At 35.4% G+C, this 18,746-nt stretch overlaps 3 protein-coding genes and 1 long non-coding RNA gene across 13 annotated transcripts in view; 2 read left to right on the top strand and 2 right to left on the bottom strand.

Annotated features, from left to right (window-relative positions):
* sv (paired box protein shaven) overlaps positions 1-4,087 on the top strand; it is a 184,244-nt gene extending 180,157 nt beyond the window's left edge. For 9 of the 10 annotated variants that reach the window (XM_087409610.1, XM_011064633.2, XM_011064625.2 and 6 more), the window contains one exon: positions 869-4,087. In XM_087409610.1, the coding sequence (XP_087265736.1) occupies positions 869-1,095 (227 nt within the window). In that variant the 3' untranslated portion in view covers positions 1,096-4,087. The remainder of the gene's footprint in view (positions 1-868) is intronic. The other variant, XM_011064631.2, reaches the window with a different exon arrangement.
* LOC105151103 (uncharacterized) overlaps positions 1-18,746 on the bottom strand; it is a 164,115-nt gene that overhangs the window by 143,552 nt on the left and 1,817 nt on the right. The window lies entirely within an intron of this gene.
* On the bottom strand, positions 4,959-9,966 carry LOC105151106 (cysteine-rich protein 1). The gene is made up of 3 exons (XM_011064641.2): positions 9,779-9,966; positions 5,466-5,618; positions 4,959-5,218 (listed from the first exon to the last, which is right to left on the bottom strand). Exons 1-3 carry the CDS (start codon positions 9,816-9,818, stop codon positions 5,175-5,177), a joined length of 237 nt encoding a protein of 78 aa, XP_011062943.1. The 5' UTR covers positions 9,819-9,966; the 3' UTR covers positions 4,959-5,174.
* On the top strand, positions 11,321-16,428 carry LOC105151105 (transient receptor potential cation channel subfamily A member 1 homolog). The gene is made up of 9 exons (XM_011064640.2): positions 11,321-11,738; positions 11,975-12,227; positions 12,633-12,841; positions 12,931-13,152; positions 13,268-13,596; positions 13,671-13,926; positions 15,359-15,634; positions 15,785-16,044; positions 16,140-16,428. Exons 1-9 carry the CDS (start codon positions 11,352-11,354, stop codon positions 16,324-16,326), a joined length of 2,379 nt encoding a protein of 792 aa, XP_011062942.1. The 5' UTR covers positions 11,321-11,351; the 3' UTR covers positions 16,327-16,428.

The raw sequence follows: 18,746 nt of genomic DNA, 5'->3' as shown, positions 1-18,746 counted from the left end.
TTCGAAGTAATAAACGCGCGAAAGGCAGCCGTATTCTTTCCCCGTAGAAATTACATGTACGCGATATACGAAGATACGAGCCTGGCAAAAACTTTATTTCTAGTTACGCTCATGTAACCGTGCACGCGGACACAATACCTTGCGATCTAAATAGAACTTCCTAGCTTCGTTCCTCGTTAACGCGAGCTGCAATTCGATTCATATCAGATAACATCGAACTAGTTCCCCATCGAAGCCACGTCGCGTTCTCCGTCCGGTTCTAATGTAACCCCGATTCAAACGCCTATCCTTCATAACGTACAAGATTGGCGGCATTAGGAGGAGATCGCGATACCTTGTGGTGCAAGCATAGAAGAGAGCGCGCATCGCGCGTGCAGATACGAATAGAATAATAAACCTCTTTTTTTTTTCTTATCGGACACGCGATACGCTGCTAACCCGTACCTCGTAACACGTAATATAGATCCGTTTGCGATATCGCAACGCGCTCTCTCACTCGCTTCCCCGCGCTCGCTCAACTTATGCCTCCTCGTTCTTAATATTCCACGCGAGCGTTACGTGAACGCTATAATTAAACGCGAAAATTAGATAGGCGCATCGCGGAAATTTATTCCATCTTAATTCTACGCGATATGATGCGCATGTATATAAACAGAAATGGGAAAAGTTGTTGTGGCGAAAACGCGGCTGAATATGCAACGTTACAAATTGCGCGTAAAACGTACAGGAGTGTGCGACGTAAGGAGATATATTTCATTCGTGGATACGAATACATCAGTTGCAAAATGTAAAATAGGGTATTGTATACGCAGGTATAGGGAAACCCACAAATTCAATGCGTGATGAACGTAATCGCTTCTCGTTCTAGACTCCACGTACTACTATTGCAACGGAGACACGTCCACTCATACATCGCAACAGGGCGGCGGCGGTTGTACCAGCGGTGGTCCGGAAAGCAGCGCCGACGTGGCTAGTCGTTCGCCTCTGGCGGCTACCAGAGCTAGCAGCGGGGCCAGCGCGGCCTCACCGACCGGAAGCGCCTGCACGAAGCCGGACCACACCTCCGCTACACCGACGGACCTCTACCTGGCTTGATGATTGAACCACACGACGGGACTCTCGACCGACGTTCCCCAATGGTCAGCGGAGAGACAGTGAGCTGCGACAACAGACGCTATATTACGAAGAGACACCATCTCGACATTAAGCAATGATCTCCTTTTAACTGCTTTGGGAATGCGCGATGGAAAATTCAGAGTGCGAAAGATATCGATGTATCTACAGGGAAGATTGAATGTCCGAAGAAGAAGAAGAAGAAGAAGAAGAAGAAGAAGAAGATTAGGATGACTCGCGACGAGGAACGTTAAAATGAATCTAGAATTAGCTGCGCTCGGAGTTTTTAATTCCATGGCGTTCAAGATGAATAACAGGACTTGGGAATTTGTTCTAATCGAGCGCGCGACGTGATTCCGCGCAAAATCAGCTTGACGCGAGTGACGGTCACGTCAGAGTATTGGCGTACAGAGTTCCCTCGTATTGCCACTGTTCTTCGCAGTATAAACGTTCCCTTCTATGTTTTATTTATTAATCGTAATCCGAAGAATCATCGACCAATTGATTTATCAATTGTTAATGGTGGCGATGCGAGTGAATCTCGAATGCTCGATAGCGTTGAAGACGGCGTCGTCGCTCTCTGGAGAGCCGCGATGGTAGGTAGTTTAATTTAATGATCCTCAGTTAGTGTAATTTCCACGCGGTGGTCGTGACCGCCCTCGCGAGCGCGCGTTCGCGTGGCACACATAGTCGCCGACCATGTAAATATATATAAATTGAACATATATAAATAAGAATAAAAAAATATATATATATATTATACATATGATTCGTGTAAACAAAGTCAAGCGCCCCAACGGCACGTTTTTCTCTCCTGTAGGCACGACGACCCCTCACCCCTTTAAGAATATCGTAGAGAATAACACGATAAGTTTGAGATTTTTAAATCAGGAGTCGACTGTAATGATCACTACTGTTAAGGATATTATATATATTTTTTGTAGAAACCAAAGACCATATACACACACGCGCGAGTAAACTCAACACATGCACGTACACATGCGTACATACGCACGCACGCAGCACGCACCGACATAAGACATATACATCATACGGATCGTCGAACGAACGAGCACGTCGCGCAGTTGCGGCAAAAAAGCGCGTGACCTTTGCGCCGGTTTTGAGCGGCCTCTTCACACGGATAAGTAATGCGTAGTCGCGAGCGGCGTGTAGGATCGACATAAAAATTGAAAAAAAAAGGGATTATAATTATTTCAAAGATAACTTATTATTCAAAAAGATTCAAAGAATTGATACTTAAAAATCATATTAAAAAAATGATTTTTGATTTTGCTAAAGTGGTAAGTACGTGCTAACCGCGAATTATATGTCGAGATACCGATCACTATTGTACGGAGGACTTTCTTGCTTATTCGTGATAATTAGCGCAAGTCGGCGCGTGGACACTTCCTCGACAGCCCGACGATCACGCTCGTTCTCCCGTTCCGTTCGGCGCATTCGCCACGCTTCCGCTTTATACAGCGGAAGTCGTACTAGTTCCCGTTCGTCGTCGGATGGAACGCGCGGGAGAAGATTATCACGAAGGCGCAATTAGCGTTGGGCGTCAGAGATTTTTAATAAGAAATTACGTTTGCAAGCGCACGCGCGTTCTTTGATTTAATTACCGTGTTAATCATTGATGCCTCGACGGCACGCGCTACAGATTTCATGCGTCTCGAATTTACTCAACTTGCCGGATAATTTTGTAGATTGAAAATTATTTGACAATTCTACTTAATCCGACAATTTCTAGTCACATTCGAAAGAGATGCGTTAGTAAACCAAATGTTGCATATTGAAATAAATAAAACAGTAAATTAAATGACGAATATAATAATGTCATAAAATATTCTTTCAATTCATTAGTGTCGATCCAAAGCGTGCTCGCAAAATCGAAATTGTTATTGATCCCAGTCAATTGGTAAAATTTCTGAACCTCTCGCGCGATGTTCCGTCCGTGTCGATAGCCTTTTATCAAATAATTAAACTTTATTATTTTTATCGCGAAAATCATTTTATCTCTGTTGTCTGTGTTACGCTCTTTTGCACTTGAATTCGATTTATCATAAAATTAACGAGATTGCAACTGACATTTTTAAATTGCTAATCAAATCATAATTATGGATATCTATTGCTTGCAATTATAATGTGCCACGACAGCACAATAAAGTCCTGCAGAAAGGAAAAACGCAGACGCTAAAAAATGTTGAAACGCGAGATTTTTATTTACTGTAATCCCATTAACAATTTTATCGGCTCGGCATTGCTAAATGAAAGCATTTGTGTCAAGAAAAAGTTCAAGGAATAATTCAGCGCGTGCATGCACGAGATATATTTGAATTTCAATTGACCAAACATCGGCTGAATCATTGTGTCCGATGTTCGATACGATTTTTTTGCCTACTTATTGTTACTTTATCGCTATTATCATAATGAAGCTGATTATTAATTATTATTCTATTTGCTATTTTCACTATTTTCATTATTTTATCATTATTATTATATTTTATTATTATCATTATCATCATTATATTATTTAACGTTTATTATTTATTAATTGTAATGATGACCTATGTGTAATAAGTTTTGCCAAAGAATCCGTTGAGAGAGCAATATTGCATAAACGTTTTATAGTCTCCATAGGAGGAAAAGCTGATGAAGAGCACAAAAACAATTGTAATACGGAATTGAATATAAAAGATACGAAGAGAAAAACGACTGTGTGCGGCATTCGAGTGATGAGCGGAATTGCGAATTCATTTGTTGCGAATTATGTATTTGTTAATCGGAAATTTCGACTCGAACGCCGCAGCCGCGCATTTTTAATCGAGCACACACGATTATCTCATTTTATTTTATTTGTTCCGTGTGATATTCTTGTTCCGTGCGCCGCTCTTGCCGAGTCTCGCTGTTGATACTTGCAAACAAAACTCTGTACATCCTTTTTAAATAAATATGAGGTTTATATATGAAATTTATTTTTCAACATCTAATATCCTATAATTAAATTTTCCATGTACTATAAATAATATTTTTAAATTAATCGAATGTAACGTTCGATTAATTATTGAAGAAATCAAATATAAACAATCTGCAAAAATATTTTCGAAAATAATACAAGGAAAAAATATCTTTAAAAACTTAATATTTCTTCTTTTCACAAATCATCTAGATACTGAAAACTCTAAAGAAAATTATTTCCGTCCCGCTACTATATTGCATATGTATTATAAAACGTAAAAACTAAAGATACAATTATAAATATCACTACTATCGATTTTGTTATATGGAGTTGTAAATATAATAAACATGAAAATACAAATAAACTTGCTGAAATAAATAAAAATGAATAAAACTATTAAAAGCGAAAACATTAAAGCTATCTTTTTTTTTTAATATAGTACAATATAAAAATACTTTTTATTCATATCAAGATAGATGTTTTGAAAACAAAGTTACAGCATAAAAGTTTATTGATAATTCATGAAAACGTGCGTTTAGCGACATCTGTTCCAAACAATATACACTCTTATGTAGACACTATAGAGAAAAAAATCAATAATTAATATAATTAAAGGGAAAAACATAGCTTTAATAAATTATGGAAGACACTATAGAGAAAAAAATATTGCATTATATCAGCTATATTTTTATATAAAAATTCTTTGTTTATTAGCACTGTACTGATGGCAATAGATCTCTAGTCGTGAACGTGCATTTCTCCCTTATCGGCGTTAACTAAAATACAATAGAGTGTATATTTATAATTAGTGCTGTCTCCGTTCTATAAAGATTAATTATTAGATTAATTAGGCGTGGGTAAGATCAATACAGATAGAATGTAATTATTTTTCTTTTTATATAATATTATTATATTCAATAACATATACATTCCTGAAACATCTTGTAAAAAATAGATATTTACGTATACATAAACAAGCAGAATGAATGTTATTTTATGTTTCAATGTCCAACTGCTCTTTATATTCGGAATTGTACAATTGTCTTATCGTTAGATATAATGAAGAAGACACACATTTTATTGCTTTTATGTTTATGCTTCATTTATTATAAACGTAACTTTCAGCACCGCCCCGTCCGAAACCTGCAATCACAGCGATCATTTTCATTACGCAAATCTTTAATATTAGAAGTGCAGTAAATATTACTTAATTTGGAAATAGTATAAAGAGCAATGAGATACGCACATAAATGGATGGAATAAGGAAGATGTACATTAATTTAATATATTAAATGCAGGACGGCGATGTTCTACGAAGGGTTTTGAATATGAAACAGTTTTAGAGGAAACGAAGCGTATCGCTCGAACCGAGACGAAAATTTCCATTTACCTCCTGGACCGAACAGGGCTGAATAGCAAGGGTGATTGCAGTAGGGTTTCCCTTCGTGCTCGGCATGACCCCCGGGTGTTAAGGTCTTATTGCATTTCTCGCAGCGTAAACACGAACCGTGCCAATCTTTGCCTAAGGATGTCTTCCTCTCGGCTGCAACACAAGATGAATGTTAACGCGCGCGTCCCGGTGTAACATAAAAGGCGGTACACCGCAACGAAACTAGTCACGCTTTCCATATTAAATTTTATGTTTCTACGGTAATGTGGTATTTGTATTAGAATATCGTTTCCTCCCTTTGCCTCAAAGATGATCGCTGCAAGAAATAGAAATTAATAGACATGCGTATTATTCAAAAAGAATGATGAAAAAATATTTTATATTAATATAATATTAATGGAATGATATCTGAAATAGAATGAAATATTTAAAAATCTGAAAGGCGGACAATATAATGAAAAAATATTCTTATTTAATACAAACTTAAAATAAAATAAAAGTTAAAATGAAAGAATCAACTCCATGCGGCTTGAGCACATTGCCGCATCGCCTCGTCTGTGTCGCGGATGATGAGAATGATAAGTAGATGATAGAATCCTTCCATTAGCAATTTCATAATTAGAAACTCCAATATTGAAGTCCCGATGGAATCGATCGTCGTCTGTTATTCATTAAAGGCGCAAATGCGAAACATACTCCGAACTTGTTTCACAAAGGATTTCATGTCGTCGACATGATTTTAAAAAAACCTTCATATGCGAGTCACATTATACATGTACCTCACTTAATTCCCAAATGCATCTGCAAGCATTAGTGTGTATGCGTACGTACGAAAGGGACACAATAGAGTTGTCGGAAAAAAGATGGAATGATATCAATAAGAAAACAACGAGAGCGTTGATTTAACTTTTTTAAAGGAATTTTGAAGAATTTCTTCAAATATTAAAATTTTCAAATTTTATACATACACACACACACACACACACATATATATATTATATGCTTTACTTTTAAATTAATTCAAAAACTTATAAACTCTAAATATTTGTAAAGATAATAGTTGTGTAATACTTGAAATAAGATAGATTTATCATTTTAAAATTGTATTATTGCTAGTTATTCAGATAAGATTAATCATATATGAGATCAAACACGTTGATAAAGACAAGTTCTCGTTAAGAGTTCTTTGCTAAGAGTTATTGACTCTGTGGCATATGTATATGTATAATGTCACGAATAAAATACGATTTTCGGAGCTTTTTGTATTAGCTTAACATTGACATTTCAATGACTTCTAATATCTTTTTTCTTATATATAAGCTCGCACATAACAATTTGACAGAAAGACTCGTGAAAACCGAAACCGATTTTTCTTTTCTTCTGTTGCGTCACGGCAACATATCGCGTATACAGCATATCGAACCTGCAGGAGAGACAAAAATGAGACAAGAACCACAGCGGGACTGGATGGTTGCATTGAAACGCTTCACCGTGTCTAAGAAGAAGCACAAAGGGCGGTAGCGCCAGCGAGGGAAATTGGAAAATGACGAGACGAGCGCGGTGAGTGCATCGGCGAGGAAAGGATGCGTTGATGAAAGCGAGGTGTAGCGGAGAATGAGGAATAGCAATGTATGGAAGAAGGAGAGAGTGAAAAAAGAAAAATGAAAGAGAGGAAGAGAGAGAGAGAGAGAGAGTGCGCGCGCGCGCAGTGTATCATGGGTAAGAAGAGGTATAAAGGGCCATTAGTTAATTAACTCCTAATTATCTGGCGACGGAGAAGCGAGTGCATAATCGTCAGCGGCATTCGCCGAGTTGCGCATCGCACCGGTAACGGGCAAAAAGGTAGAGACAGTAACGTATGTACGAATCGTTGCGCCCAGGCGCCAAACAATTGGCCTCCGTCGCTGATTGCATAGACCCTCGGAACATCATTCCCCGGCCCTTACGTCTCTTCTCGTTCTTTTTATTCCCTCTTCGTCGACGGAGACCATCCCCTTCACCGCAATCCGCACCCATGCCTGCATCACCCGCGCTCATTTCCTTTCAAACCGCCGTCCACATCATCGTGACCCTCTTCCCTCCGGAGCCTCTGCAGCTTTTACCCCCCCCCCATCCCCCTCTCCCCCCTTCAAGGTCCCCAGAAAAACCGCTCGGATCTCAGATCTCGCATCTCTCGGTCTCTTCTCCCTTTTAGCGGGGGTTGCGGTGGAAACCAACCGACTCTTCTCTTCGTGGTTCCTCCTACTACCTTTTCATACTGCGACTACGAAACCTGACCATTCTTCTCAGCAAACCTGTTTCGTGTGTCTGTGTTATTAGTATCCATGCGCGCGATATACTATGTTTCCTTTGTGTTATCCTCACGGCTGGACGGTTTATTGTTGTTGCAACTCGGAGCAACTCCGTGACTTCGGCATAGTTTTTTCTTCCTCATTCAGTCGTCTCTCGCGTTACGATTATTTTCTTTCTTTTTCTCTGTTTTACTTTGCATTAGCATAATAGTTCTCTATGCGAGATGTTTTAAGTATTATGCGTAAATTTATTTTTTGTATGTAATGATAGAAAAAATTCAATAAAATATAAACATGCAAGTTTAATACAACTGCTTGTGCAAAAGGTTCCAATAATTTGCATGTTTTTGAGCATTTTATGCAAAAAAAGGTGTCATTCGTATGTTCGTGACGCATCAGAAACGCAATCTATTATATTTCCATCAATGGTCAATGGGCTTTAAAAAAAAAAAAAAACAAACAAGATGCATAACCTCGATTAAAAATCGAACGTCTAAACGCAAAATTTGTGCGCGATATTCTTCTTAGAATCACGCTTTTATTTGTTAATAGAATGGGATAAATATATTAGATTTTTTTTGTAGCTACAACAGCTTTGAAACCCCAAAAAATATCTTGAATTTCGTAAAAAAGTGCACAATACTACAGAATTGTCCGTTTACATTGTTTATTTATGATTGAATAGAGTTACTATGCGCGATGCGCATTTTAAAGTGCATAGTCGACTATATGTAGATAACGTTATCGCAGCATTTTGTCAACCATTAACTTACGATACAAGTATTACAACAACCGCGGTATAATACCGAAGTGCATTTAAGAAGGTTTCGAGGTCGTCTCCTCGTTTTCAAGAAGTATCGTTGATAACGGTTGACCAATTTTCAAAGTAAAATTGATTAAAGTCGAATCGGCAAGCATCGACAAAGAATATTGCGTACAAGTCACTTATTATGAAACGAGAGTGCAACGTTACGCCATAGACTTAATTTCATGTAAATACGGCGGCGCCTCCTCTCGCAGGTGCTGCAGCTCCTGTTACACAACTATTGAGTTTATTCTATAGAAACTGACTGGATTATTCATTCACTACACTCGTAGTAAACTGGAGTCTGTATGGAGTGAAACTGACATAATGTTTGCTGTAGTGGATTCCGAGGTCGTTCAATGATATCATTGATGTCGTCACCGCACGTTTACCATTTCAAGTATATTTATATTCTTTTGATTCTGTGCCTTTCTTGTCGACTCTTAATCCAGACACAATAAGAGTTGATAAGAATATTTCAGACTATAAACTAATCTTTCATAATTTATTAAAATATTTGAGAAGAGTCAAAGTAAAATATAGGTAAATAACATGCAAAAGTTAAACATTGACGTTTCACAATATTATATTTCATTTATCAAACTTCTGCTGTATCTTTCAGGAAGACTGAAATGATAATATAAAGATATGATTGTATAGCTAATTTTGAGTAAAATTGATGCAAAGCATAAAATTATGTTTCGCACGCGTACATTGCTTTAAACGTTTTCTATTAAATGACGCAGATATGTACTTAGAAGTGGATCGTGTTTATCATATAATACGTTTATCAACATAAGATATTTAATAACCTCTTTTCCATTCACTGTGTGCTATATAAATAATCGATGTAATGTGAATAATTTATTCGTATTTATAAAACGGCAATATCCAAAAATTATGAAAAATTAAATTGTACAATTTTCAGCGTTTTTTACTTCCACTCTTGTATACGTATAAAAACGACATGAAAGAATAATTCGAATATAAAAATATATTATGAAAGTGAAATTTGATCTGTAAATCAAGATATTTCATTTCGGTAGCTTTCAATGCTACGAACATATAAAATAACCTTTGCTCACGATTAGCTTGTGCTAACAATTGTACAAAGTACAATTCTTCGTATCGACAGCATCGAACACTCGGTCCAAATAGTACTGGTTTCAATATTTTGTAACTATATTGATATTGCAATATAATAATCGTCGTCTTACCGAAATACACTGGCTTGTCGCACTTTGGACAATTCGGCATCTCGTTATGTGTCGTGAAGAACCGGCTTCTACTCCAACGAGGTTGTCTGTCTAACAGAAGGATGCTCTCAACAGCGTGGTCAGACGCGTACTGGCCCTGAGAGCTTGGCAAGGTAACGCAACACTCTCCAGTTGATTGAGCGTGTGAACGTGTGTTAAGACTAACGGCTGTACGAATACACGAGAACTTGACCACGGCCGCGTGTGTTTAAGCATCGTGCAAATGTTACCTGCTCATCGTTATATAACGTACGAACATTTATCGCGTCCGCATATATGCACGGAAAGAACAAATACCTAAAAATTTAGTTGAATACAACTTTGAAAATAATTTTGTTACACTAACAAAATAATAATATAATAATAGGACTCTCGAATATAATGGATAATAACGCAAAAAGTTTTGACATTCCAGCTTGACCGGGCTTGAGTGTCCAATATAATTATTTTGATGGTCCAACAAAATTATTTTCAGATCTATATCTATCTCAATTTTTAGATTGCAAACTCTTTTTGTGCATTTTATTTAAATCCACATTTTAATTAAAATTTGTTTCAATAGAAAATATCGGAATATAAATAATTTTGAGATTAAAGATCTACTAAGAGAAACTTTAAATTAATAAAAATAAAATTGGTAAATAAAAAGAAAGCAGAAGAGAGAAGTGGAGAATTTAGGACACCTTGTACATGTACAGATATTCGAGCAATAACGGAGAGGCTCGAGGCTCGAGGCTTCGTTCAATACGTTCGCTTACTTTCTTTGGCTGAAGTAATCCCGTTAGCTATTGTTTAACAAATTCGTTATCAAAATTTGCGACGCAAAGGTTTACGAGTATCCAGATCGATAGTTTGATTATGCGCGAATAACGGAGCTGTTCGAAGTATCGAACGACGGAATGCACTCGCTTCGAAGGTATTTACTCATAAAACTGCAACGCGATACCCGCGAAATTAATTAATTATCGGAATTTGGGTCGGGGAGCTACGCCGTGCAACGCCAGAGCGTAGCCAGAGGGCGATGTGGGAAATGCCGCTGTAAATTTTGGAATTTATTTTAACGAGATTATACAAATATCTGGTCGAGAGTTATTCGCTATCGTTCAAAAATTCAACTGCAGTCTTTACTTTTTATAATGTGTATATATACATATTATATGAACGCTCTAACAGAAAACGAAGTTTTTATCTGCTAATAACAGCTGCGAGAGCAGAAAACGTTGAAAATCCGAAAATACGTATAATTATAAGTTAATTAGTTATTTACAAACTACGGAATTTTATTGTAATATCATGTTAATTTACATTAATAATTTCGACCAAAGCTATTGATGCAAATTAACATGATATTAAAATAAAATCGTATCAAAATAAAAAAAAAAACACTAATCATATCCTTTACCACATCCGGCTGGAGGTGATTAGATTTTCATTAATTACGCTTTCGTTAATTGTGCGTCAGTTTTTCACAAGCATTAGGGAGTCTTGGATCGATCAATTCGTGCCGTTGACACAAAAGAACGGAAAAATCACCATGCAAGAATACGATCCGGATCATATCGGACTCATATTAGCAATCGAGAATGGGGAATTTGATAAGGCGAATGAAATTTTAACGAGTGATAACAAAAATAGATATGTGCGTCCTGTGGGTACCCTTCAAGTGACAGCCCTACAGATAGCTGCGTGGCAGGGCAATATAGATCTGTTGGATCGACTTTACGAGAAAGGCGCTGACATAAACAGCATAGATAAAATTGGCAGATGTGCCCTTTATTACGCCGCACACAATGGTAATACTGACGTGACAAAGTGGCTTCTTCAACACGGAGGTTACATCGATGTCAAAGTCGGTATCTATTTGTGTACTAAGGACATCCCACATTCTTCGCTGACAAAATCCTATCAGATGGGAAAGAAAGTTCGTACTGCGAAAATAATTCGCAAATTTGCACTATAGTAAACTTTCTAAAAAACTTTTAGAGTGAATTGTCACTCTGAAGAATGAAATCTTACTTTTTAAGATTGAAAATCGAGCTACTTTTTTCAAGACCGACTCAATTTTTACTCTTTACAGTGAGATTTCACTCTTTCAGTCTAAAGAATTTAGAAGAAAGAATGGAACACATCAGGAATTATGTTTCCGACATGTTTTAGTTGCCGTTACCCGTATGCTGGGGAAGAACGCCATTGCACGAGGCGGTAAAAAATAATCACGCAGACGTCGTGCGCGTTTTGGTGGAAGGCGGTGCGGATGTAAACGTTAAAGACGAGCGTCTGATTACCCCGTTGCTCTTAGCAGGAAGCGCGGTGAATCGCGATGATCTCAATGAGATGACTAAGTTCGTCGAGATCGTTAGGATCCTGGTCGCCGCAAAAGTGTTAGTTAACATTATTCATCCGGACACAGGTATTAGTCAATCAATAGAGCGTTATGCAATATTGGTAGAACCGTAATGTATCATCGTTGCGATTTATCCTTACTAAGACTGTTATTTTTAACAACTTCGAAACTTCGAAAAATATATTTGTGCGAATAGAAAAGAATGAAAATATACTTGTTACTATTAAATATATTAAATTAATAATTGTATAATTTTGATTCTTCAAAGATTGAAATATTAAAGAGTTTAAAAAGAAACATCCAAGTTCGAATGTCGAAGCCTTCGAAGTAAGCCATCGGTCCTATACTTTATACCTTTATACCTGATCACAAATCCATCACTATTAAAAGAAGTCTAAAAAATGTTATTTACATGTTATTTACATATATTATTTGTAAAACAATAAATATAATTACGCTCAATTTTGCTAGGTACTACTGCTTTGCATCATGCGGCGATGTTAGGCAGTGCAGACGCGACGAAGATATTACTGTTAAATGATGCATGGCCAACATACAAATGCAAGAGCTCCGGAAACACGCCTCTTCATATCGTCGCGAGTACAGGGAGTATTGAGACACTAATGGTTCTACTTGAAGCAATGCAATGTCATGATATTGATATTGATACGCGCGATCAGGTTAACTTATGTTAGACACTGTAGTTCGAGAATAACAAATGCAATTACAAGACGAAATTGTATATATTATTGTTATATACGTTATATAGATCAATCGTACAGCTCTTCATAGAGCGTCTTATCAGGGCCATCGTGAATGTGTACAAGCTTTAATCAGTCATGGAGCTAATTTAGCCGCGGTGACGAAGACTGGTGTCACCGCTGTTGATGCTATATTCGCTCATATTTGGCGACCATTGACCTTTTTAACAGATATCTTGGATTCTTGCGTACGAACGACCAATAATTCTCCTTTGGAAAAATATGAGAATGTAAGGATCTCTTTATTTCTCACATTAAAGTAGTACTCCTTACAGATACAGTTATCCCATTTCTTATACTACTATTGCTTTTACCAAATTCTAATGAATGGAATGTCTGTTAAAGATCACAGTCGACTTCGGTATATTGGCTCCAAAACATCAGATGCAAATGGCAGTGGTCACGGCTATTATAGCTGCAGCTTCGGATATAAGACAACTGGCAATATTACAGCATCCACTAGTGGAGACATTTCTCAGACTAAAGTGGGCGAGATTAAGGATACTTTTCTTTCTTCTCATACTTGTACACTTCCTCTTCGTTGTTTCTCTCTCAGTCTACGCCATAATATTTGCACATAATGACGCTGATCACATGGTGACTCGAAGAATCCTAGCGATTTGTTCTTGCATTCTTTTGTTTCACAATATGATTCAAATTATATTAGAACCCAAGTAAATACGCTTCCGAATAATGAAAATTTGAATTTTTTATTGATTTTTACTTGACATCTTTCTAAACGTTCTAGGCACTATTTGAGACAACTTGAGACGTGGCTGTCACTTATATGCGCCATGTTATCCTTAGTGACATCGATAGCGGGCGAGTTTGTAAAGTGTTCAAAGGAAGAAATAAAGTCACGGCATTGCATGCATTGGGTGCTACATTCCATCAGTATCGCAATCTTGTTGAGTTGGATGCAAATGATGTTATTAATTGGTCGAGTTCCAATGTGGGGATATTACGCACTCATGTTTTCTACCGTGTTGAAGAATATTCTAAAGGTTAGTCGAAGTAATTAATGTATCGGTTTTCTTTTTTAGATTAAATTATTACTACAATTTACACATTTTACAAAAATTCAATTACAATGTACAAAAATACAATTAGCATTCCAAAACTCTCTGCCTTATAAATTTTTCATTTAATGCAATAATGACTTTAAACTTTCGTGATCACATCTTATAAGAATTTTATGTTGGTCACATAGAGGGTAAAATGATTCCAACATTTTAATTGATTGCCGTATTTACAGCTTTTGTTCTTTAAAATCACAAAAATTACTGAACAATTACCTTAAACATTGTAGAATATGGAAATGCAGTGACTTTTTAAAGTTTTTAATTTTAATATAATATATTTTAAAAAATCACAAAAGCTGACGGAACAATATGACGGATGAAGGGTATTTTAAACTTCGGCTAAATGGCAGTTTAAGTCTTGTTTTTCAAAAAAAGACCTTAGAAATATAAAGTCTCACATCTTTTTGGAATCCCCAGGTGACCACGAAGGTTTAAAGTCATTATTGCACTATTTATGTAGGGTATTTTATAACAGATGTATTATATAACACACCGCGCTCGTATAGAGAAAGCGGAAAATGAATAGAAGTTTTTTATTATTTTGCGATGTAAATGTAAGACATTAAGCGAATTGGTCAATCGTAGTAGATAATCTAAGGCAATAAATAGAAGTTTTTTTTATCATTTTACGATTTTTGTAATAACTAATTCGTAATAACTAATTTTGTAATAACTAATGAGAAATTAATTCATAAGATCTACAAATCAGCGTGCATCCGCTTGATTGTTGTGACGAAGAAAAGATAGCTCAGCATAAAGCTCATGGCATGTACAAAAATGTAAGGTAGTTAAAGAAATATAATGTTATTGCCTTAGGTTCTCTATTGTGGCTAATTTATGGCATTACCTACCTCTAAAATCTTTGGAGTAAAATCTAATTCTAAAGAATGACAAAGAATGAACTTTCACTTTTAGAAATTGACAATTGACAATTGAGCCATTCTTTTTCAAAACTGGTTCATTTGTCAATTAAGTTGAAAAAGAATGGCACAATTTGTCAATTTCTAAGAATGAAATTTTATTCTTTAGAATTAGATTCCATTCTAAAAATTTTAAAAAATATTATCAGATACCTTGCATATAAATAAAACATTTGATGCACAATGAGAGTCATAATCGAATCACTATCAAAATTATTTTTGTGCATGTTCATTAATTTCAAGATTTTATCGTTTATTATCAGACAAGTGATTCTCGCACTTCTTATGACAAATTTTTTAACTACTTATGTGAGCATATGAATATAGTCGGATAAATAAATCCGAACTTTAAAAATAGTGTCAATAGATATCACATCAAAATTTATTTTACGCGTCATTTTTGCTATTATAACGATATACATTTAACTTTTTAGGTTCTCCTGGCATTTGGTTACTTGATTGTTGGATTTGCGTTGAGTTTTGCTGTGTTATTTCACGGAAACAATCAATTTGACGATTTCTGGAGAGCTATCGTAAAAACTGTGGTAATGATGATGGGCGAGTACGAGTATAATGAGCTATTCGAAAGCAATTTTCTATCGGTAACAAGTAGAATCGTGTTTGTCGTCTTCATCATGCTTGTCAGTATCGTTCTGATCAATCTCATGATCGGTCTGGCGGTCAACGATATTCAAGGTCTCGAAAAGGAGGTATGATATATAATATTTAGAAATAAAAGCGGATCTCATTCCGTTCAATATAGATATCCTCTTAATTGCTAAAAGCTAAGCTATGCATGTATAACGAATATGAAGATTAGTCAAGATTAATCAGCATTGGAATTAATATTATCATATTAGGGCCACATACGTCGATTATTGAAACAAGCGGAGTTTGTCGCACATTTAGAAAGGGTGACATCACATCGAATCTTTCGTAGCAATTGGCTACATCCCCGTTTAAGAATGTTGTTGCACTCGAGACGCGATATTCCCACAAAAATTACGCTGGTCTCTCGTGAAAATTATTTTCATCATATGAGTCATTTTACGGAAGCGCCTCCTAAGATTTCCGTCGATCTAATAGAAGCCTTATTTTTGTTAGCCACCAAGAACAATAAGTATGGATTATACAATTTATGCAAAATATATTTTTTCGTACTTGCAGTATCGGAAATTGAAACTGTTTAACGTATAGCGCCGTATTATTTTTTAGTTTAACGGATGAAAACATAGAAACTGACGATATGAAGCTGACTTCCATACTAACCAATTTAGAAGAACAAATCTGGGAATTGAAAACACATTGTGTGTACAACTATCGTAATTCGACAGATCGAAGATCGTCGAAACGACACGGACTCAAAAGAAAACCTGTCCAAAAAAGATTTATAAATATTTAATACATTGCATGTACTTGCAACATTATAATTTTTCTTAATATGCTAGTTGTTAGCCTGTAGGCAACAATATTTACGATCATTAATTAAACTGCTATACAAAAATTTAATTTTACCTTATTACTACACTTACAGAAAAATGTACTAAATTTTAATAAATATTTGTTTAAACAATGTTAGTTGAATATTTATTAAATATATATTTATTTTACAAGAATCACAAATTTAATTTAATTATTATTATTTTTTATTTAATAAATATTTATTTTCCGTAAATAAATGTTATATCAGTACTATTCAAATAATTATTTATTAAAATTTAATACATTTTTTCTCAGTGTACGTATCACATTTATTAATATAAAACAACATATTTTCTATAGAATAAAATTTCGAAAGCGAAATGCACTTGCACAACACTTACATAATGGTAAGTCAGCGATCCGTCTTATCTTCTCAGTAAAATTAGGTCTAAAGAGATCTAACAGATATATCATACAGATGTCACTACGAAACTAGTTTAAATCATTCGAATTCTTTGCAGTTATCCGCCTGGAATCTATAATTATGATTCATATCAAGCATTTAACGAATTTTAATTTGCTCGGTACAATTAAATTTTCATTATTTTTTCACATTGTTGATTTTATATGTTATTGTCTTTTCTTCTATCATTCAAGCAACGACGATTTCGATACGTTTATGATATTAAAAACATAAAGAGACCTGAGTCCTATTTTTAATTTCATTAAAACATAATTTAGAGTGACGATCAGGCGAGATCTAAGCGTAATTGATAAAGCTGAATTACGCAATAATTAACGATATTAACGGTATGTAAAACGCTAGATCGCGTCGTTTCGTCGCGTTCAACGTAATGTTCGAATGCGACACGCGCTGTCGTACCTCTGGATATATTCCGGTATTAAAGATTTTTTTATTTTTCAACCATGATATGTATTTAACTGGCGGGTTTTGCGTGTTCACGTCTCCATATATCCGACTACTAAATAGCCGCGCGTATTACTCGCGATGTAGCAGCAGCAACAGCAGCAGCAGCAGCCGAGAATTACGCAGCCGAAAAATATTGCGGAGCATAAATTATAAGCCGGATAAGTATATTTGCAAAATGTACGCTCTTTCCCAACGGTATATGGTATGGCAGCAGCAAACTCCCACTATAAAATGTACAATTTTGCTGTCTTACTCGTTTCTAGTATTTCTATTTAATCCTTTATTACGTATAGGAGCTGGATAATAATTTTATAGAATTCTACTAATGATGTAACGAGAGATAAAAATCTATATCATAAAAAGTACACTAAGAAAAAAAAATATATATATATATTATATATATATCCTAAATTTTATTAAATATTTATCTGAATAATAAACTAAATAATAAATTAAATAATACCAACTAAACATTTACTTACAATAGATAAATATTTACTTAATAAAAAGAAATGATTGTTAAACCAAATTAATGTTTTTTTTGTACTAAATAAATATATTTTTATGTTAATAAATATTTAGTTGGTATTATTTAATTTATTATTTAGTTTACTATTGAGATAAATATTTATTAAAATTTAGGATATATATATATATATATTTTTATTCAAATAAATATTTATTGAAATTTAGGATATATTTTTTTCTCAGTGAATTTTATTTAAATTCTATTTCATAATGTAATCAAATTATACTTTATTACATCATATACAATGAATCGCAATAGAACGAATATATATCGAAATGTTTAAATATTCGCACTCATTTTTAAGCGTATATTAATCATGCAGTAGTCAGTGCTACGATAGATCCATTGCATTCGTAAAGTTTGCGAGACTAATTAAAAATTCATTAAAATTATGAAAGAGCTGCACTCGTAGAGTGATGCGGCTAAAATTTAGTTTAGGCGACGGTGTAAAAAGGAACAACGGCGGCAAAAAGCGAGAGTCGAAAAATTCGCTGAAAGAGACTCGCGAGAGGAGGCCGGCTTTCATAGACGATGCGAATTTAGATGCTTTCATGACGTATTAAATTCGCTTGTATGTCGGGATTCATGTATATGTTTCAACGGCGTTTCAGCGGCATGCACCGCGATTCGGCGGTATCGTCGTAATTTCGGAAGAGCGTCGGAAACATGCGGCGCTGTTTTCTCTGATTTTGTGTTGGAAACACGGGCTATTCCGGATTTTCCCTCTCGACTTGTACATAATTTTTAGAAATGCAAAATGTGCACACTCAATATGATCTCTCTGCATGAACTACCATACAAGAGGAAGTACAGAGGAAGATTTATACGTGGCAATACCCTCTTCTCTTTATCGCGCGCACAAATCGTATTGGAAAAGTAGATATAGTATGACTATTTCAGTAAAATTGTATTAGATAAAAAAAAAATCCTTAAACATGTA

This window comes from Acromyrmex echinatior, chromosome 9, assembly GCF_024713525.1.
Source record: "Acromyrmex echinatior isolate Ae372 chromosome 9, ASM2471352v2, whole genome shotgun sequence".
In the NCBI taxonomy this organism is placed as follows: Eukaryota; Metazoa; Arthropoda; class Insecta; order Hymenoptera; family Formicidae; genus Acromyrmex; species Acromyrmex echinatior.
The sequence above is the reverse complement of the archived record's forward strand: the minus strand, read 5'-3'. Positions and strand labels throughout refer to the sequence as shown.

What these genes read in the sequence shown, in the direction of transcription:
- LOC105151106 (XM_011064641.2), bottom strand. Translation starts at nt 9,818, where the DNA reads ATGCCGAATTGTCCAAAGTGCGACAAGCCAGTGTATTTCG. An exon ending in CGACAAGCCAGTGTATTTCG is followed by an intron (nt 5,619 to 9,778) that starts GTAAGACGACGA and finishes CTTGTGTTGCAG; the next exon opens with CCGAGAGGAAGACATCCTTA. An exon ending in AGCCCTGTTCGGTCCAGGAG is followed by an intron (nt 5,219 to 5,465) that starts GTAAATGGAAAT and finishes CTGTGATTGCAG; the next exon opens with GTTTCGGACGGGGCGGTGCT.
- LOC105151105 (XM_011064640.2), top strand. Translation starts at nt 11,352, where the DNA reads ATGCAAGAATACGATCCGGATCATATCGGACTCATATTAGCAATCGAG. An exon ending in CATTATTCATCCGGACACAG is followed by an intron (nt 12,228 to 12,632) that starts GTATTAGTCAAT and finishes CAATTTTGCTAG; the next exon opens with GTACTACTGCTTTGCATCAT. An exon ending in CTTTGGAAAAATATGAGAAT is followed by an intron (nt 13,153 to 13,267) that starts GTAAGGATCTCT and finishes TGTCTGTTAAAG; the next exon opens with ATCACAGTCGACTTCGGTAT.